Raw genomic sequence first — 22,287 nt, forward strand, 5'->3', positions numbered from 1 at the left:
GGGGAATTATTAGCAATTTATAAATTATTTCTAAGCTAAAACAATGTTTATCGAACCAACAGTAGATTTGCCAAACCAAACTCTAATATATATTTTTATTTTAAATTAAAACAAAAAAACACGTTTTTTTAAATCGTGGCCTGTGTGTGAAAATTAAAGTTGCAACAGTCTCTATATGATCGATATCTCGATCAAAAAGTTAAAATTGTGTGTTTCATTACAGTAGAAAATGATTAGAAATCTGAATATCAAATCACTAAAATAATGTATTTAATTTCTGCTTTTGTGTTTTAGTCACATTAATTTGTAACCAAAAACTGCATCAGAAATGGACTCAAGAAGGCGGCTGAAAAAACACTAGAAAACATTTCGATATTTCTGTTTTCATTATTATTTCTGACTGGTACCAGAATAATTAAACTACACTATTACTTTAAGTAAAATACCCCTCTTAATTTCACAGCATAAACTGGAGGCAGAGAATGATTAACTTTTAACTGTTCAAAATTTTGGCCAAAAAATAAAAAAAAATTCTGATTCTGATTGGCTAACAACCGGTTTTAAAATGTACAGTAGTTGGGAACATGCTTTACCAAAAAAACAAACCCATAATAAAGTAACGCAAAATATTTAATTTCATATTAAATTATGTAATGTATTTCATTCTTTGCACTAAATTTCAAATTTATATTAAATTGAACTAAAAAAGGATTAAATTTAAAAATAGTTATGTAATTACTGCAATTTTTTTTCCTGAACTGTAACAATGAAAAGAAGATTGGAAAATAATCTCGCGCGCAAACCTTCACAATTTTTTGCTGTGTGAATTTGTGTTCTCGCAAATCATTTTAATAAAAAAAATGTTGGAAACTAACAGAGGAGAATAATTTCCGAGCATTTACAAATAACAAATGTTTATTTTGTTTTGAAATGTACACAAGATGCAAAAAAAAAAAAAAATTTGTACAGTGCAGAGAAGATAATACCAAGTAAGAAACAAAATCAGTCCTTCCTTATATATAGATTTATATAAAACATAATCGGAGTTTGACTTTACACAGAACACTTTGTTCCAAATTTACAGTGACCTTACAAGAAAAAGTTTCACAAGGCAAATATTGCCAACCAAAAAAAACACCATTTTAATACTGATACATTGATGCAAGGTGGTGTCTATGTAAATAAAATAAAAAAAAACAAGATAAATAAATTAACAGGGTGTCTTACAAAAACAAAAAAAGTGCCATAACTCTGCAAACTGTCTGCTCCGGATCAGAAATCCATTATTTTTGGGGGTCAACATACCCGTGAAAATGAATCATTTTGTAATTTTCAGGTAAAGGCAGGAAAACCTATCTACGCAGAAAGATTTTCCCCATACTACACATTTGTATTCTATTTATGTATGGATTTTCAGAACTATTGCAGATTAGTTTGTATAACTGGCAAACCCTAAAAGGAAGGGTTAAAAACAAAAAAGTACAAAAAAAGGAAAAATGCAATCCTGCATTGCCTGTTACTTTCAGTAAATAGAAAATGCCATCAGCAAAATTAATTTAACACAGTCTTGGCTCATAGAGAGTTAATTGTCAGCACCGTGGCCTTTTTTGACAGAAGCAACTTAAAATACCTTTTGTTAGTGTAGACACTAACTCGCTTAACCATTTGTTTGTTGGGGAGTCTTCGCAGTTTGCTATGTGTTTAGGCCCCAGATGCAGAGTTCCTTTTTGGGTCACCCAACCGTTTTGGAGTTTGGTCCCCAGTAAAGATCACATAACACAGGGCTTAATATCTTGATAACTGACTTGCTGATGGTAATAGGAGCCGCTGCCCGAATGCATGGAGGAGGAAGCCATGGCATTAAAAGAGAAGACAAATTCTTTTCTGTCATTCATACTGGGTGATTGGGAGTGGTACCTGGGAATACCTGCAAGAGAAGAAAAAACACTTAGTGCCAAATGCACTAAACATTGACAAGCACAAACCCCAACATCTTAATATTCTAGGTTTGTTGAAATTAATGCCAGTTTTGTTATGCCTTCTCCAAAATATTGCACATGCCTAGCATCTTGCATTTCTGTATAATAATGTAAATTGTTAATGCAATATCTTCCATCATTTGTCTAATAGTTGTTTTAGAATCTATACTATATAATATATATATATATATATATATATATATATATATATATATATATATATACACACATACATATATACATATAGTATATTATATATACACTATATATATATATATATATATATATATATATATATATATATATATATATATATATATATATATATATATATATATATATATATATATATATATATATATATATATATATATATACACACACACATACATGTCAAAGGCGGATCCTACTTTTTTATTGACCCAAGCACAAAAGTAGGATCCGCCTTTGACACTCAAAGAGTTAATCTCACAAGGGGTTAGGGGGAGAATGCATCCAGACAGTAATATTACACTCACATTAAACAGAATTATTTTACAGCTCAGTGACTATCATTCCAGGAAATCGTGTTATTTTTAGGGGTAAAATACAGTATTTTTTTCCATGTACACACTGTTACTGCCATATTTAATGTTTAAGCCAGGGTGGCCATTTTTAACGGGACTACATTTCCCTAGATTGTTAGATTTTTAGCAAAAAACGGGAATTGTGAATAAATGCCATTTATTAAACTAATTCACGTATGACTTTAGAATCTGCAAGTTACAGAGAGCCCCTGTGGGGTACAATGACTTGAAATAGCTGGAAGAATCCCCATGGATTCTAGAAAGCCCGGGGCATCCAGACAGACTCTCATCCTCCTTAATTATTGTGCAGGCAGCCCCAGTGGCTCCACGCTAAATACTGACAGGCCATGGCGGGGGTCTCTGCCCCCCATCAATCTCTCCAGAGACCCTGAGAGAGGGAGAGCCGAGTCTGAGTCACGGTATTCTCATGAATGTGAGCCATGGCGCTGATGTCATTGAGCTGTTACAGACGTTACTTTGCGCGTCTTGTTACATAGTAACACGTCATTACAAACTAGAGCTTGTTTTATGGGGAGAAATCGTGCATTAAGCTTGCTTGGGAAGTGTGGGATTTGATTAAAAGTAAATGCAGTAATTTCTGGTGTTTTAGGTGTCACTTACGGGTAAACTTTACAGGGCAATGCTAGTCTTAACCTATAAAATGCCAGTAGTAGCAAAGTCAGATTTAATCTGAGCCCCTGTGATTTAACCCCAGTGAGACAAAATCAGTTATGAGACTTTTATTAGACTACACACACACACACAAACACACACAAAATATACATGGGGTAAAAGTTTAGATTAAGTACCTTGCAAATCTGCCGATGTGTTGTGGCTGTTTTGATGCAGGTAGGACTGGTCCAGGGTGTGGGAGGAGAGGCTGGAGGACAAGGGGTTGGCCGCAGAGTTGCAGGGTGAGAGGGGCTGTTGCTTGATGTATGGGGCACCGCTGGACAGGGCAGATGCAGATGGAGCCCAGGCAGATGTTGGATTTGAATATACAGAGTGGGGCTCCATAACCCCGTTGCCTCCTAGCAGAGGGGAGGCCGAATCATGGTGGGGGTAATCTCCCCCGGAAGACCCCGTGCAGCTCCCCATGTAAGAGTGGCCACCGTTGGCCGTCAGGTGTGACACCGAGTGCGCAGTTAACCCCATCCCGTCAACGTTACTCGGTAGATGCCCATTCATCATTCCTAGGCCACTGTCCAATGACAGCCCGTTGGGTGGGCATGAGATGCCCCCGCCGGACCCTTGGAAGCTGTAGGAGTCTGGTATGTGGTTGAAGCCCAGGCCGTTCATCATGCTGTACATTGGTTTCAGGGCTTGACATTTCCTCCGGAAACCCCTGGGTCTTCTTCTGAAGGAGCCTTCCTCAAACATAAATTCGCTGGCCGGGTCGATGGTCCAGTAGTGGCCCTTGCCAGGTCTGCCTAGTCCCTTAGGCAGCTTGATGAAGCACTCATTCAGTGACAGATTGTGCCTCACCGAGTTCTTCCATCCCTGGTAGGAGCCTCTGAAGAAGGGGAAGCGGCTTTGAAGGAACTGGTAGATCTCGCTGAGGGTTAACCTCTTGGTGGGGGAACTTTGTATGGCCATCACGATGAGCGCGATGTAGGAGTATGGAGGCTTCTCTGGCCTCCTGATGCCAGCGTTGGTTTTCTTGGTCTTGGTGTTACAGGAGGCGGACTCCATGACCGATGTCTGGCCGCTGTGTTTCTCGGTGGCAGCAGACATGGGGCTGCTCTGAGCAGGAGTTTGGGAAGGAGGCTGCTGAATCTCCGCCGTCATTTAAAGGGCTTAGTGGTCTCAGTGCTGTGAAGAGACGGTAAGGTGACCTTCAGTAAATGGTCAGAGTAGAAGCTGGAAGGTTCTTCACATGCAGCTCTCCTGGACTCTGTAGAAATGTCCTCTGAGTATGTGTCCTCTGACTCAGTACAGTCCTTTCCGGGCTATTTCCCTGGGTGTGCTCAGCGCTGAGCTCCTGGTTGCTCTATGTATCTTAGTGCAGGAGGGGAGCTCCTTAGCATCTCAGTTGATCTGGATTCTGCCCCACAGAGGGAGATTGCCTTATACTTATCTCTTGTCATCGGCGTCTGTCTGCTCTTCGCAGTAAGACGTAAGAAGAAGGCTCTCCCCGCCCCACAGACACCCCCATCCCCACCTCCCCTTTCTGGGTACTCCCCCCCCCCATCACACACACTGAGGGTCAGTTAAAGGGACACCAACATTGCATTACCCAAAGCACAAAAATGGTATTTCTGTGCAGGCTCCATATATTACCCCTAAATACGAATACACCAACTGCACTAAAATTAGCATACTATGATAATCATGTGTGTCCCAGGCGGCACTCGGTATAGGGTTAGTGTTTTGTATATTTTTTGATTTGGTAAATACTTTAAATCGCATGATTCTCAATTGTCCATACTTTGTTAATTTCTATATTTATGGTTTTAGTGATACATCTACTTGAAAAGAAAAACAAATCCGATGTATCAACTAACGAAAGCAAAATACCCCAAACCCTGTTATCCATTAATTCCTTGCTAACTGTAAGCAAATGCACAGCTTGACCTTTGCAGTATATATTATATATAATTTTAATATTCTCATTACCATCGACCCCTCTCTGCATCTGTTTGCACAGTAAATAGATCTAAGCCGACTCCACTGACCACAGACAACTCCACATCTCACACACTGAGCAACGGATATTAAAAACATATTTGTGGGTTCCCTGATCTGGCACATAGAAGGAAAAAACAACACCATTGAAGTGAAATGAGTGGGTATAGTGGGGAGCTGATGGAAAGGTGGAGGAGCAGAGGACTTGCCCACTTGCATTGACTGAGATTGCTTTGCAGATAGAGGAGACCGGGCAGGATGTTTATACAGCTCAATGTAAACATATTCTCTGGGGTTCTTTAATAAAAAATTCTCCTGCTAGTACTCATAAGGCCTCTTTTCTCCTACACATAAAATGGGCTTTGTACACTATCCCTGCCTTTTCTTTTAAATGTGTTTTGTACCGAAAACCCCGAGGTTTAGAGCTGTGATCAGAAGTAGTCTGAAGGACTTTTGAGAAGGGAGAGTCTCCAAAACACTTCTGCCGTCCAGTCCCCTGTAAGATATCCATCAAGGTAAGACACTTTCAGCTTTTGTCACCTACTTACAAACAAATTGAGCCCCTTTTCTCTGTCCAGACGCCAAGAGAGGCTTTACTTTCACAGGCTGTGGGTAAAAGAGCCCTGCGGGGTAGCACAGGGGACATCTCTCAAACCCAGGTTGCCGTGTGATACTGATAATGCCCCTGATTTACCTATCAGCCCTCTCTACCCCCTGCCAACCAAGCTCTAGATCCTCAGTCTGGTGGGCGCCTGCTTCGTCGACCGTCCAAAAGGGGGGAGAAGACCGACTCAAAATATTCTATCACACTCCGGCGATACTGTCTGATTATCTCACACAAAAATCAAACGAAATCCTATTTCCATTTAAATAAAAAAAATCATTTCTGTATATATTATTGTTTCCTATAGCATTGCAATAATATTTCACATAGAAAACCCAGACACTTTATTGCAAAGCTCTGCCGGTAAAGACTTCGGCAGAATTCTGTGTCCTGTTTTATTTGCCGTAATTACAGAATCGAACCCATTCGGACTTTCTCTATGAGAGCCTTGCGACGGGTTTAGCGGTATTATAACTGCCCGACCCCGCAGATTGACCCCTCTGAGAGCAGAGTTTACAGAGTGTTTCCCCGTTATCGCTGTATAAAATCCAGTCTATATATCCTGTTTATTAACGAGATTTACTATTATGCGGGATTCACACAAATTACTCTTAGAACCCCTACATCTTGTAAATTTAACGGGATGGCACCGTTTAAAAATTTAAATAATTTAAATATTTAATACATTTAAACAGGCAAAATCGGTTTTTTATTTAGGATAATTTTACCAGGATATATTTTGAAGACATTGGGATTTTGCAGTATATAAAGTCATTCTTTATATTCAATGTACTATAACGGAGACATCATCAAGCTTTGAGTATTAAGTAAATTTGCCAAAATATTGAACTTTATTTTTTAAGCTTTTGCTACATACTTTCGTCTGAATTAGAAGCCAGTTTATTTATGGCTTCTAGTTTGTCAAAGCGAAATTATCCTGGGTGGACAGAAATGAGTGGAAATTATCCCTACTATTTTTAGGATTCGGAGGAAAGAAGGATGTTTGCTATTATTGTTTTAATGCAATGCATCCTTTCATATCCACAATACACAAAATCCCCCTCTTCACATCTGCAACGGTTTTGTCAGTGTATTTATGAAATAAAAAAAGAAGATTTTTGGTGGGTGGGTGGGAGGACGTGGTGAAGTGTGTGTTCTTCAGCACAAGGTATGTTTTCAGCAGCTAATTGCTGGAGAGAGCTCCATGTGTAATCCGAGCTCAGATCATGTCTATAGGTAATATTGGTGTAAGCAGCACTCTCCCTCCGAGGGGGGCTGTGTTTATCAGACTATAGACCACCCAGGGAGACAGCAGACAGGCGTGTGCCCCCTCTCCTCTCCCTGCTTTTAATTAACACCAGTGACTTCACTTGCCCCAGCCCTGCAATCCCTCCTCCTGTGGCTTAAACCTTCATTCTCCTGAGCCACCAGCCTGTGCTCCTGGCTCTGCAGACCATTGCAAATTGATCTTTAAACGTTTACATAAGGTGAGGTGGGAGGGGAAATATTACTGCCCCAATTCAACTAGAGGGTAAAAAAAAAAAAAACGGGGTAGATTGGCATTTTGTAAACTCATGAATGGTTTCAATAAAAAGGTGTTGACAGGGAGGAGGCAGAGGAATATTGTAGACTCTTTATTGGGATGATCTTAACTAAAAATAACCTCAAGTATTATTGGAGGGACTCGGTGCCATGTGGTTTCTTTATAACAGATTTTTTTTCTCATAATAATGATCTGTTAAATAAAATGCAGAAATAAAAACAGAAATACTCTATTGGCATAAAGAGACTTTTGTTCCATCTTCAGCCTTTAATGTCCGTGAGGCCAAGGGACTGTAGTATTTGGATGGGAGAAATGGAAAAGGAACCAGCGTTATTACCTGGGGACATCTATAATAAACAAAAATAACGTTCTAAATGCAGCCCGATAAATCGATACAATTTAGACAATAAGCTGTGTAAAAATATACAGCCAATAGATCAAATATAAATGTATAAGCTGAAGCAGGGTCACCCTTGAAATGAATAATGTTCTGTGTTTCTTGTCGGCATTTTCTGGTGTATACAGATATTTTACGAAAAATATCAAAAAACAGAACGTACAAAAAGGCATCCCATTCATTAAGGAAAATAAATATACTCAGCTATTTTGGTATGGTTGTTGGCCCCGTTTAAATTCTGTTATGTCTTCGCAACAATACAGTGAGACTAGTTTGTTCCTATCAAACAAGACCTTGCAAGTCAAATGTATTGTTTATTATTACGGGTTTTTTTTCTAATTATTATTTTCACGTGGGTGACAGTGTTCAGTGATACTATTAGATTTATTACTTTGATTTGGGAATAAAAGTATTTTGTGTAGGAGAAACCAACAAGGAATTATGAGATAAGAAATGTAAACATTTATGGCAATTTGCAGAACCACCTTTTCTCTTTATAAGCTCTATCCAGGCCAGAGAACCACCGAGAGATCCACAAAAGCATTGTAGGACAGAGAAGGAGTTAACACTATAGCCTTGGTGTGTGGCAATACACAGTTCAGGCCCCTCCACACCTCCTGACCACGGACCAGCTTAGAGCTCAAGTTCACTTTTGGCCAAAAGTCCCGATTGTGTCTTCAGACTCCACCTTCCCTTAGATTTGGACTTTCTGCCAGAACTCACATTTTCCGTGACGTTTTACATTAAAACATTTGACAACTTTACTGCTTCTACAATTTACAGCTTTGTTGACACATTTCTTAGTCACTGAGGGATATCTTTGCCCTAAATTCAAAATCCAAAATAGCTGTATATATATTTTAATAATTCCCCATAGTGTGTGGTAAAGTAACAGGTAAGAAATGCCGTTTTAAAACTATTATTTATCATTATAATTACAGAAGTGAACCCGGGCCAACTGCAGTGTAATTACATTTACATTTTGTAACAGTTACATCTCTACACTCTAAGAAAAAAAATACCTAACATTTACATGTTAGAAAATATCATTTAATTAATTTACAGTTTTGTTTGGGTCGAGTTTATCACAACAAGCCTCACACTTTTTAATATGCTTTTAATTTGTTTAAACATTTACCTCTTCGGTAAATAACGGATGATTGTGGTTTGGTTGAGAAATATATATAAAGTTATTTCTACTTGAAACGGGTCTTTGTATATGTATTCCTTTATACATCTCCTCGGAAAGGAATACATGCTATATTTTTACATTTGATAATTAGTCTCGATCGAAAAATATTTTCCATAATATTAGGTTTTAATCTAACAATAAAAAAAGTTGCTATTGTAAAAAAACTCTGTAAATAGAACTTTGAACCTTTTTAATCACAATTCATGACAAAAAAGTTTAATAGTGCAGTAATGATAAACCCACAATCACACCCCAAACACACTGAGAAGCAAAGTATTGGGTACTAAGCAGCCAGGGGTTAAAAAGTGCATCCTTCTATCTCTCATGAATCCATGTTGTGGATAATATTAAGACCATAAACAATCTTTTTTGATCATATTATATCCCCCAAGTGTCTCTCCACTACACCTTCATATAGTTATATTATACATTACATATTAATGTACACACATTGGTTAAATAGATATTCGCTTTAAATATTTTACACTGGGTGATCATTCATACAGTAATGAAGTACTATGTTACTTAGATTTTGTGCCTCCCTCCTAATGTTAAAATCAAAACAAATGCTTGTTTCTATTCATTTTTTCACATGGTTTCTGGGCTATATTTCCAGTATTCAGACTACATACTAACAGATACAATTTTTATGTTATAAATTATGTTTTACCCTCAACCTGTGGGGAATTTACAGGGGTGAAAACTGCAAAATTAAATGCTATGAAAAAAATTAAGCACTGCTGTCACATCACTATAAAGGGGACTGGAAATAGAGGTGTGTGGAGAGGGCTGGGGAGACAACAATTGCAAACTAAAGTGTTGAAGCTACAGTCCGATATTATATACTGGCTTTATATAGCGCCATCGTCTTAAAGCTATTATACAGATATTAAACTAAGTGAAAAATAGGTGCTATTGCATGTTTAAGGACGGTATATATTGTGTCCAATCACCTGGCTAATGGTTTTTATTGATATATAATCAATTATACTGGGATAGTTGGGATTAATGCCTCATAATCCAGTCCATGTCATGGGCTAATTAACTATGGTTTATGTTGAGAAAAAAAATTAGCATGTGATGTAATGGTACACACGTTACAGCTCATTAAGCCTAATTTATCAGTAAATCCCTAGGTGTGTATAAAAGCAACAAGACACAAAGGAATACAGGTCGTAACTGAATAAAACATTAGCAGGTTCAAACTATTAAACCAGTAAAAATTCCTAAATTCAAGTTTAGGAAAAGAGAAAACACATAAATAATTAGACAAACAATGGCCGACCGACTGCCAATAACAGCTATCTTACACTGAAACAATGTTACACAGCAACCAGACCGAAAACACACACCGGCACTACGGCCAGCAGTCACACAACACGAATGCAGCACCGGACACTTGTTATAGTATTGTCATGTGGTAAATTATATCAATCGAAATCAGCAGCTTCCCTGGTGCTTTTAACATCCCAGATCGCAAAGTGCTTTGCATTAATGGGTTAAACTATGTATTTATCTCGGGATACGATTGTCTTCTACCGACGGCGTTGCAGGCATTAAATGTCTTTCATTTACCTTTCAATTACTCGATATATGCTTTTTGATTCACAAAATTACAGACACCGGCATCAAAGTCTTAACTCGAAAAACGGTCATGTTCCAAAAATATAACTCACTATAATATTCTCTTACATAGAAACGCAAATAAGAGCTTTAAATATTCTGCGTCTATTTCAAAACACCGAGATTTGTATAAAGCTATCTAGCTGCAGGGGTTACATTTCCAGTAACCTCCAGGTACGACTTACCCATCCAAGTCAATAAACAGGTGCATTATAGACAGACACCTTCTCCCAAATGTAACGTTCCCTTTTTTATTTGCATTTTAAATTACCGATCATTGGTAATCCTAACATTTTATTTTAAGAGGTGTGTATATATCGTTACTACACCGAGATAGAAACACTACACACACATTTTTACATATATAGCTAAGTAGAAATAATAATTTTGGAATTTAAAATTGGCACATGTGCTAAATATATAGAATCCACAATACTCCGAGTAATCTGGGAAATTGTCTATTTGCAGTAGAACTGTATTAAATGCTTTATCCAATTCACTTTTACCATAGGTATTAGATTTTTGGTCAGCTGAATTTACTAAATGTAAGCATATTAAATATTCTAATCGCTAATGTAGAAATTAGTTACAGATAACTAAATGGTAACTGTCCAAACCTATTATAACTTATGCACCTTTGGTTTTATTTAGAACGAAATTCTCTTTATTCTATGTTTATAAAAACAAAATTTATATATATACATATATACACACACACATATATATATATATATATATATATATATATATATATATATATATATATATATATATATATATATATATATATATATACATACACACATACACACACATATACACCTTTAATTCGATAAAAGGAGCTAAGTAAAAGCAAATGACTGAAATACAGAAAGCCGACATATTTTGTCACAATCACATTTTACAGAGTTTGTTTTTTTACCCCCAAAAGTGGGAAAAAAAACCTCAGTTTGGGTGAACTGCTGAGAAATGTCTGATTTTATCCCAGCAGACCTTGTGCCCTTTAGTATCAGTCCCAGATAACTTCTAACCCTGCGCTGTAATAGCTGATAAGAAGCGCTATTTCGATTTGGTAAACTGGCAGAGATCTATACATACACACATGTACATGGTCGCTATAATCCGTTATTATGTGTGTTGTATGTTTTCCTATTATGTCTGATTATCTTCCCTTATTTTACAGATAATACACGGGATTGAACACAGAACAATGTACAGAAGAAAGTCAATTTTATTTCATTTAACCCATCAATGTCTAAAGGAGTTTCAATTCGATCATTGGTAGCATTATAATCCTTACAAAATAAAGAACTGGCCGTGGGTAACATTATGGATCTGTCAGAACCGTTTTTTATACACGAGTTTATTTAGCCTATACATCGTATCTAATTATCTATAGTATCTAGTTATCTATAATGATTTCTCGTTGATACATACTACTATTTTTTCAAGGCTAGTATTAATCAGACGGAACGGTGTTTTGGTTGTGAATTGTCTCTTGTCCCTGTAACTTTTGTACCGGCTGTAAAATAAAGTTTGTTTGAAGCCTGTTGTGTGTATGAATTGTCAGTGATCCCAGTGGACCCAATCCTGAGGTTTCATTGAGTGCTGGCTCAGTAGGTGGCCAGTGTATGTGTTTGGGTTTGTAGATTACAAGCAGACCTCTGCATGCACTAAGCTAGTTGATGGGGAAGGAGGGGGTAATTCTGTCTGACGTGGGACCCCTTTAACCCGTGGACAGCCGGGGAAACTATAAAAGAATTGCTTCCACTGTAGTTTCAGTACTTAACCATGGTTGTTACTGCTGCCCACCTATGGGGATACAAAGGGTTACATTATCTTAAAGATAGACTGTTGAATTGACACATCTGGTATTTTTTAATGATAATGTGTTCTAGAAATATGTCCAAAAATACTCGTTCTGCGTTCAGATACATGTTTGTGAACTCAAAAGGCTGGTTGCCAAATTTAAACTAAAAATAAGGGTTTTTAAACATCAGATTTTATATATCAGCACCGAGTTTGAATGTTTCTAGCACGGATTTCATTCAAGCACCTAATGTGCGATATAAACAGATTTAACAGTCCTCAAATATGCTAGAAATGAATTACAATACACCGAATTATTTGCATATTAACCTTTCATGTATTTGCTGAAATCACTAAACCATTGGGCCATATCTAGGTACAGCCGCCTTTATACATGATTATTGTATAGAATGGGATATTACATCTCTGTCAAATGCATTCAAATAAAATACAATCACTTTGATTTTACAAAACCAAGTTACACTACTGGGGTGCATATATTTTAACCACAACGCACTTGGATAAGATATGATCATGTACAATGCAAAAAAGCCTCAAAGCAAACAGGGAATTAGCAATTACTGGAACCCTTATCTGCAAACCGAGTAATATATGGTGTGATGTTTGTTCCAACGAGGCAAATGGCCCTGTTACTAGTTTTAAGGGACATTGTGCTATCAGAGTGACCTCCATATCAGCCAGTGAGTGAATGTAATGCTTTGGTCTCCAAGTGTTGGTCACATCACAAAGCTCCAGCAGCCATGGCATGAAAACCTCTGGAGATTAAAGTGTGTTGTCACATTATTGTCCAGCAACAGGTCAGCCCACATAGCCCTGACTGCTGCGTTAATTTGGTCAATTTGTCTGTCAGCACTTGGCTAATCCCACAGTCCTCTCAAACAGGTGCTTTATGCTCCATTCACATCTCAGCCTCCTCATCAGCACCCCTGCCTGGTGACAGTGACTTACTGTATACATCAGTAAGAGCTGAGGGTAATGCTTTACTCTGACAATGTCTGATCTATTCTGAAGAAAAATATAATCAGCACCTTGAGGATCACATTGGGAGCCCTCTGTCTATAACAGTTTACTCACGTCTTCAAAGAGTTTCCGCAGGAGCTGCTGGTTTGAGTTTAGTGCCTCTGATTTTCCACTCTAAAAGATTTCCACACAAAAAAAAAATTGGACACTAAAACAAGATCGGTTCAGATGCTTACAACAATGGTGGTCATTTGGAAAAGGTCCAATATGGATACAGTGTACCGTATATTTAAATTGTTAATTCTGTAATTGGGACATGCTAGGAGGTTATAGACATTGCATATCATGACATTTAAGTCACATAAGGTATACTGGCAAATGATGTAAACAAACCAGTACATCAGAGGTGGGTAGTAGGGTAACATTTCACAGAAGACTGTTAGCAATATGCTATGAGTTGGAATTATGGACCAACCTGTACCTGCATCTCTGGGTTGCTAATTAAAGAGATGTGCAGGTTCTACTGGAGGAAAGCAAGGGGAAAACAATCCACAAGTGGAACACACGCCAATCGATCTAACCTTCCTCAAAGCAAGTATGCAACCTTTTTTGTCATTGGGTCACGTTTATAAACCCAAAGAATGGCTTTTTTTAAAAATTCAATTCACATCTGCTTCCAGTACCCGTCAAATTCTATGGGAAATACATTTAAAGCTAAAACTACGATCCCCCTAAGGTCTAAATGAGTAGGGAACTTCATCATATAGTCAGTAACATTGGAGTACAGGACATAAAAGCCCTCCTTTTCTACACATAACACTATACGAATGGATCAAGAGAAAATGTCATAACGTCTTCCACTGAAGACATGACTTGGAAATAAAGCCAGCTACTATAAATCAAAACTAGGAACATTGAAAATCTCCTTTCACACTAGTCTACAGTAAAGTAACATGCAAAGCATATTATCCACAGAGGGGACTACAAAATAGTCTTGTCTTTCTCCTAAGCTATGAAACATTGTTGGATCCAATGAGCAATTAGATTGGAACCCTTATTATTCCTCTCGAACATCAAACTATGCTTATTTATCGATGAACCAATAAAGGTAACCAAGGTAATTTTACATAATAGTGATAAACCAATTTAAGTTTAGATCAGCATTGAAACCCTGCTGTTTGTGCTATCAGGACATGTTTGGAAACCCTAGGTACATCCATTATATATCAGACTCATAATTGAGATCAAGAAACATTGTTTGCCATGGTTTGCAAACATTGTTGTGTTGTAGGTTTCTCCAGCCAGGCCAGTTCAATTACAGATTTTAGCAATCAATGTAATCCTAAAATCCCTGTCATTTTGGAATTAAATGTAGGTCTCTACTCCCCCCCCCCAGACACCGGGACCCAGTAGTGTATACTTAAGCTTCAAAATACCATCATTGCGGTCTGCAAACATAAATGGCTACATCTGAAGAAATACAATCATATTCTATTCTGCACAACAACGTACCAAAGTGCTTAGTCAGTTTGTTGCAGCATACAGCAAATGGCATTAAGTAATAATTAATGGAGTATCAGAGAGTATGGTCATCTTTAAGTAGGTGCAGTTATTACTTGTTGACCCAAACAGATCTCACATGAGCACATTTTCAATTATCTATATGTGTACTTAATGTGGTTTTGTTTCAGTAACCCATTTCATCATGGGTAAGGAAAAAGATATTAAAAAAGGACATTGTGTCATTATGTGCATGTCTGAGACGTGTATAATTAGTCTATTTTTATTTCACTTTCTTTAAATTAACAAGTCTTTTGGAATTCTATATTTTGTAAAGATGTAAGCTCAGGGCAGGCAATCCAGTGGGTATTTAATGCCAAATTTCATATTCTAAAGCCATCAATTTACTTTATTTTAACTTTTTGTGACAAGCATAATTGCAGCTTTTAATATCAGCAGTACTGGAACTACCTAAAGCAGCCTTTTGTTTTGGAAGAACCTACCTAACATTCAGCAGCAGAAAGCAGCTTAGAAAAACAACAAAGTTCAGGTTGAGCTAAAATGCTGTGCTTATTACAAAAATACCAGATTTTTTGTGATACTGGAATGATTGCTGGCATTACAGTGAATTCTATTGGCTGGAGAGATGGCATATAGAGTCTTGGGTAGGTCATGGATCCACTACCTGGGTAAAAAATTCCCCGATATATAATATATTTTACATGTACGTTAGCAAATGTTACTAAAACCAAACAGGATCAACTTGTACTTTTTCTTTAAGGAAGTGCTAATGGTGCATAACATAACCGGACAGATAGTGGGTGTAAGGATACAAATGTTCACCGAGCGATACTAGCTAGAAATGAAGCTCAATAAATTTCATAAGCAGGGCCTAGTGACTGGGGCAAGTCTTAAATATTTACAGGAACTCTGAAGCTCTAAAGATTTATAGTGTTGTATAATGTGTGCATTGCATGGGACCCTGTAGGCCAACACAGACAGAGGACAACACGAGTGGAGACATGGGATAGCCCCTTAGTGTATACACAAACAGCTTTTCCAGCGCACACACGGTTTTCCCAAGTTGTGCTTGGCAGAAAGCAAGCCGAGGGACAGCGTCTGACAAGCCAAACCTACCGCGGAGAACAGACAGTAGAGGTGCAAGTCATGAGTAGGATAAACACTCGAGGTTGCAGGCAGCCAAGGGGACTTTTCAAGTGTTTAATTAAAGAGACTAAAACGAGGAATCTAGTTTATTCAGTCTGTCTCCATTGCACAGAGATTGAGAGATTCCTCCCCAGTATTTATACTTTATGCTACTCTCCCTGTGGTATATACATCATTTTAATCTTTCTGGCCTGTTGATTGTATTCAGCTTAGTGCCTCTTCCTGGAGATACAATCTTACGATACTGGGGACTGTTCGCATTACCTTGTGTTTTAATTCCAGGTCAGGTAGTTAAAACCCAGACTCAAGGAACGCAATCTGAACTTGGGCACCATATAAATCATTAATGACAAGCTGTACTGTACAGGCTCTTACGTGAGTTGGCACTGAACTTTGTAGGTTAGGGTTAAACTGGGAATCGCATTAATGAATACAAAGAGTAAAGATTGTTCACTGTTGCTTAACCTATTCCATTGCGTTACTTTACCTGTTTGGTTTATCATTATTGGCATTTTAACATATTATATATAAAACAAATACACGTAGTACATACTTTGAGGGTCTACCCTCCACGGAAACGCTCTTGTAAATGCCCCTGTCCAGAGGCCACAGACTAATGTCTATTTATGAAATTATTCACTTGGGAAAACACACAAAGGTTTTAGTAGGTTTTCTATTGAAACCCCCCTGTTCAGGTGGCCCAAACCAACTTTGAGAAATCAGGTCCACTTCACTAAAACCTGTTTCAAAGACTGGCACCCATATCTCCAACAGGCTACCAGAGATCAATACTAACAAATTCTACAGATTATTTTAACATTTGTTTTTCATATCACAAGACGTAAAATCAAACATTCATAATAAAGTCATAACAATAAGAAAATTCAAATTAGAAAAATCAATTATAATGCACTCATACTGTTACCTAGAAACTGTTTGCATCCATGATTAAATAGAAGCAAAGATTGAGTTAAGGAAATGGATATATATTTTTTTATACTGCAAAAAGGAAGGGAGTTGCTAGGGCTTTTTTGATCATTGTCTTATCTTTTTTTACAGGACATTTATCCATATATCCTTAATGATGTTTCTCAGGACCCCTATCTCTTAATTCTTTTGTCTGATCTCCCATACAGTCTTTTAAGTTACGGTTTTATCAAGGACAGTTCAGGCACTGTGACCCCATCCTGTTAGATTCTTTCAGCAGGGAGCCCCACACTGCAACCTCAAATATGTGCAGATTTCCACTAACACTTCATTGCCGGTTATCTAATGAAGCTCAAAAAAAAAAGTCTGGTCGACAAGATTTTTTTTCTTTTCTTTTTAATATGTTTTAAAAACAGTGCTACTATTTAAATGAAACATATGGCAGAAATGGTACCGAGAAATACAGGGGGTCAACAACGTAGAACTAGTAAAGACCTGCGCCAGGGATATGTAGAGTTAGAAATCAAACAAGGCAGATGTTGCGACCATATTTAAAATAGGTATCAGAATCTCAAGCGGGCATTTGACAGCCAGTGAGCTAAAAGTTGGTAGCGGGGAAATTTGAAGGGTTGCAAAAAGGTATACATTCAAGAACACATCTTGATCTAGAATCCAATTTAGAAGTCAACATGGGTTTGTGAAGGGCCGGTCTTGTCAAATCAACTTCTTAGCATTCTATGAAGTTAGTAAAAATATAGATCTGGGTGCGGCCGTAGATGTGATTTATCCGGATTTGGTTAAGGCATTTGATACGGTTTCACATAAAATGTGACTCTACAAACAGGTTTAGGAGCAAATGTCTATTTTGGGTCGGAAATTGGCTAAAATATAGAATGCAGAGAGTTGTTGTGAATGGATGTTTCTCAGACTGTACACAGGTATTAAGTGGAGTGGCTTCTGTCCTGTGCACTCTAATTTGTTTATAAACTATCTCCCAAGCTGGACTGAGAGCCAGGTCACAGTTTTTGCCGACGACACAAGATTAGGCCGGGTAATTCAGACTAATGTTTCTTCTTAGCAGGAGGATTTAGACTGAGTTGGAGACTGGGCATGCAAGTGGCAGATGAGGTTTAACGTAGATAAATGCAAAGTTACGCATTATGGTACAAATAATGCAAACTATACTATGAATGGAATATCCCTGGGGAAAACTACCAATGAGAATGATGTAGGAATAATGGTAGACAACAAACTTGGCAACAAGCAGCTGCGAGGGCCAATAAGGTTTTGGCATCCATAAAACCAGGTATTTATTCACGGGAGGAGGATATCATCTAGTCTCTTTACACATCAATGGTAAGACCTCACCTTGAATACGCGATACAATTCTGGGCACCGGTCCTTAAAAAGGACATTATAGAATTTTAAAAAAAAAGTGCAAAGGAGGGCTACAAAATCAATAAGAAGATTGGAAGATACCAGTTATTTACAGCAGCCAACGGTTAAAATTATATACACTGGAAAACCAGCATATTAGAGGTGGTAATGACGACATTACATAGATATATGCAGGGCCAATTTAAAGAGCTTTTCAGTGACCTGTTCATTAACAGAAATGTACAAAGAACAAAAGGTCACCCTCAGACTGGAAGAGCAGAGATTTCATAGACAAAAGAAGGGATTCTTTACAATAAGGACACCAAGGTATGGAGTTCACCGACAAGGGAGATGGTGTTATCAAATACATCCAATGCCTTCAAAAAAGGGGTCTGGATTTTAATTTTTAATTTTTTTTTTTTTAGAAAGGCATGGCATACAGGGCTATAAATATAATATTTTATAGCTTTTTGACCCCACCCCCACCCTAATGGCATAATTTGAAGTAGTTTTATTAGGCTTTTTTAACCCTCTTTTGGATCAAGAGTAGGAAGGTTAGGACTTAGGTCTTTTTTCAACCTAATGTACTATGCAAGTAGGTAATAAAGGAATGTTATTGTAAAAGAATTAAAGCTTCAAAAGCACAATGGGGCAATTCCCCAGTGCTCCCAGTGTGGAAGGTGTAAGCATTATAAAATATTCAAAAAGTGTATGCAATAGTTAAAATTGATTTACAGTAAAAAGCTACTCCAGCATAAATTTGTGGCTTCTGATTTAACATAACCCGACATGTTTCGACAGCTTTTTTGGTTAAATAAAAAGTTGGTGTTTATCCAAAAATAAGTAGAGATTAACACCTAATCGTTTTGTGATTCCACATGACAAACTGGTCCTTCTGCTAAGGTGGTCTTAGATACAATTGTATAGAAAGGCTGGGGCTCGTAACTGGAAGTTAATGTAGTCACTGTCTGAAGATACTGTTACAAAACTTTTATTCAATTACTTATATATTACACCACCTGAGCAGAAGGCCCACTGACTGCACTAAAAAACAGGCCATAAGCAAAGGGCCAAGAGTAAAAGCAGGAAGACCTATGACCCCCATTTCCCCACTCCCTGAACAGACAAGGGGTATAAATACATATACAGATCTGAACCATCAAAATTTCAATTCGCCTTACTAATGCTTTTTGTCTTTTTCTGGTCAATATTATGAAATTTGTGTGTTACTTATTGTGGCCTGATTTTAAAAGCAGTTCATATCAATAAGCACTCTTTCTAGCAAACGGACTATTTCTATTTTTTCATTCAACAATTACTCTGACAAAGCAGCATGTAGAAAAATCAACTCTGTATGTCACATGAAAACCGCATGTTTGTCTCCTACGTTATGTGATGAAGAACAGGTTCTCCTGTAACACATGCGGTTTCCTGGATTTCCATTAAGTGATTTTCCGTTAAAATTTGCTCAAGCCAAGCTCAGTATACGTACCGCAGATTATTTATGTATTAGAGTTACAAGAAACTCCCACCAACAGAGGTATAACGACCAGGGGTGATGCTGGCAAAAAGGCCAGATATCACAGACCCTCTCATGATGGCGATCTGGCTACATCTAGAGATTTCGTTTTTTTTTAATCTTGTGTTTAGGGAAAATAAGCAATTAACGCCATAAGCCAAAAACACGAATTCCATTAAAACTGATATTGTAAACAGAATTGATTACTTATCGCTTATAAGCTATACATGCCCCCGCCATCTATAACTTGTCTTTTACTTTAGAATAACCTAGTCTTTAAGAGATCAACTTGAATTTTACCCAATCCTTAAAACGAAAAAAAAGGACCATAATAAAAATGTTTAATGGGGTTTTAACACAGCTCTCCATGAAATTGTGTTTATCATTTCAATTCTGAGAATAGTCCAATCAATATGTCACAAGATGTATTATAGTTTTGGAGGTTAATCCATATAAACAGAGAATATAAATTCGCTGATGTATGAGGACCATCTGGCCCATCTAGTCTCGCCACAAACCCAGACATTGCGTGGAGAGGCACTGAAAGAGTTAAAGCTGTAAACCACATTTGAGCCTCCATTTAATACAGGATACAGTTTTATAATACATAATTTTCAATACACAAAAAAGTTATTTTATTATAAGAGAAACAGACCCATCATACGTTGGAACAAAAAGGCTCAGGATCATAAATTCCTTTCTCTACCCAGCTTTTCTGATTTAGCACCGTTACAATAAACAGATCTTTTTTCCTGGATTTAATAAGCCAACTAAAGGTGAGTTTAAATTTAACAGGTTATTTAAGGCAACGCAGGAAAAGTTCTTGAAGGCTAAAATCAAAAGTGTATAAATTCTCCCCCCCCCCCAAAAAAATAGAATTGTTTTATTTTATTTTGTATTTAATCTCATCATCCAAACCTGTCCCTGTACCTTTAATTATTCTATGTAATATTCCATCTGCAAATGAGAGAAAGCGTTTAATACAATGGCAGATTATTACATTAATGCCAAATCAATTTAGCTTGACAGCACTGGCTTTAAATTGGTGGGCACCATTATTTAAATATTTAAGAAAAACAATATTGACGCAGTGGTGGATTTTAAAAGAAAAAAAGTATAACACTAGCCTGGACATGTTAACGTGATATAAAAAAACATTTACTAGATGTTATAAATAAGGTTATGATCTCTCTGATAATTAAATATTAATATTGGGTGATGGCACTTTACATAGGCCTTGAAAGAACAATTTAAAATTATTCTGTATTAAAGTGTCATTATATATTTCCTTAAGCACCTCATCTAGACAGGGTGCTAAGAGGCCCTTCATCAAACACATACGCAACCGTTTATGATCTCTATCCTAAGGCAACTTTTTTCTTTCGTACCAGGTCTAGTTGTGATGTTATACTTAACAAAATATTATACCAAGAGCCTGATTTGTTGCTAGTGTGCATATTGCTTGTGTAATTGTACTTATTTAGGACACTGCCCTGTGCCACAGAACATGCGAAAATGGACCACATCTCCATTTTGCCAGCTTTTGTATCAATTTATATAAAATATATTCAATCAAAAAAAAGTGTCCTGTTATATTCTCTATTAGTGTCTGCTGTCACATTTGAAAGAGACCCACAGGGTTATGCGCCAACTCACACCTATCAAAACAAATTTTTTAACATTTGGGAGATTTATTTAAGGTACATGAATACTTTAAAACATGTAACGTTATATTATAATCATTTAAATGACTTCTCTCCCTTTCTACATACTTTTGTTACGGGCCTGATAGTTGCTTTAGATGTGGTTGCTAATGTAAGGTTTTCTTTTTTTAATATTAATTTAGAGGTTAAAATCCTGATAAATATTTATCGTACACGAGGTATTTTTAGTGTCAATTAATTTGAAACAGGAGAGTTTGAAGGGTAATATTAAGCAAGGGAGAAGTTCAGTTCAAATCTGAGGGGGACCCCACACCGATAAATAACAACTTAATAAAAGTCAGACAAATGGCACACAGAGGTGACAGAACGTATGTGATAAGGGAGGGTGATTAATGCAAAGAGATAATCCGCTCTACCTGAGAAAAATGAGCTTCTTAGAATCTGAAAGGCATGTTTGTTGTTACTGCAGACGTGATAAAGGAATAGTTCACATCATCCAGATGGTTTCTGTCATACGCTATCCAATCGTGGAACTTTAATACTCTTTATCCGACTCAGACAATAAAAATATACACTATATATCATTCAATATATAAAAGGGTGTTCATTATTTACCATTTTACAAATAGATGTGGTTTAAATGCAGATGGCATAGATAATTTGTTGGGTGCCACAAATTAGGGTCGCGTCAAGGAAGCTATCCCAAAAAATAAATAAATAAAAAGCTGTTTTATTTAGGATGGCACCGGGCCAAGAAGAATATAGCTGTTTGTAAACCAATGCTCCAAAGATTGTCTCATGATACAAAATAATG

The 22,287-nt window shown here is 37.1% G+C and overlaps 1 protein-coding gene across 1 annotated transcript; it reads right to left on the minus strand.

The window, feature by feature from the left end:
- Window positions 1-1,511: 1,511 nt before the first annotated feature.
- On the minus strand, window positions 1,512-4,453 carry FOXF1 (forkhead box F1). Its single transcript, XM_053448297.1, has 2 exons — window positions 3,355-4,453; window positions 1,512-1,927 (listed from the first exon to the last, which is right to left on the minus strand). Exons 1-2 carry the CDS (start codon window positions 4,331-4,333, stop codon window positions 1,770-1,772), a joined length of 1,137 nt encoding a protein of 378 aa, XP_053304272.1. The 5' UTR covers window positions 4,334-4,453; the 3' UTR covers window positions 1,512-1,769.
- Window positions 4,454-22,287: the final 17,834 nt, after the last annotated feature.

This window comes from Spea bombifrons, chromosome 10, assembly GCF_027358695.1.
Source record: "Spea bombifrons isolate aSpeBom1 chromosome 10, aSpeBom1.2.pri, whole genome shotgun sequence".
Taxonomy (NCBI): Eukaryota; Metazoa; Chordata; class Amphibia; order Anura; family Pelobatidae; genus Spea; species Spea bombifrons.

Coding starts and splice junctions, on each gene's coding strand:
- FOXF1 (XM_053448297.1), bottom strand. CDS start 4,333: ATGACGGCGGAGATTCAGCAGCCTCCTTCCCAAACTCCTGCTCAGAGC. Junction 1,928..3,354: donor CACATCGGCAGATTTGCAAG/GTACTTAATCTA, acceptor CTTCTCTTGCAG/GTATTCCCAGGTACCACTCC.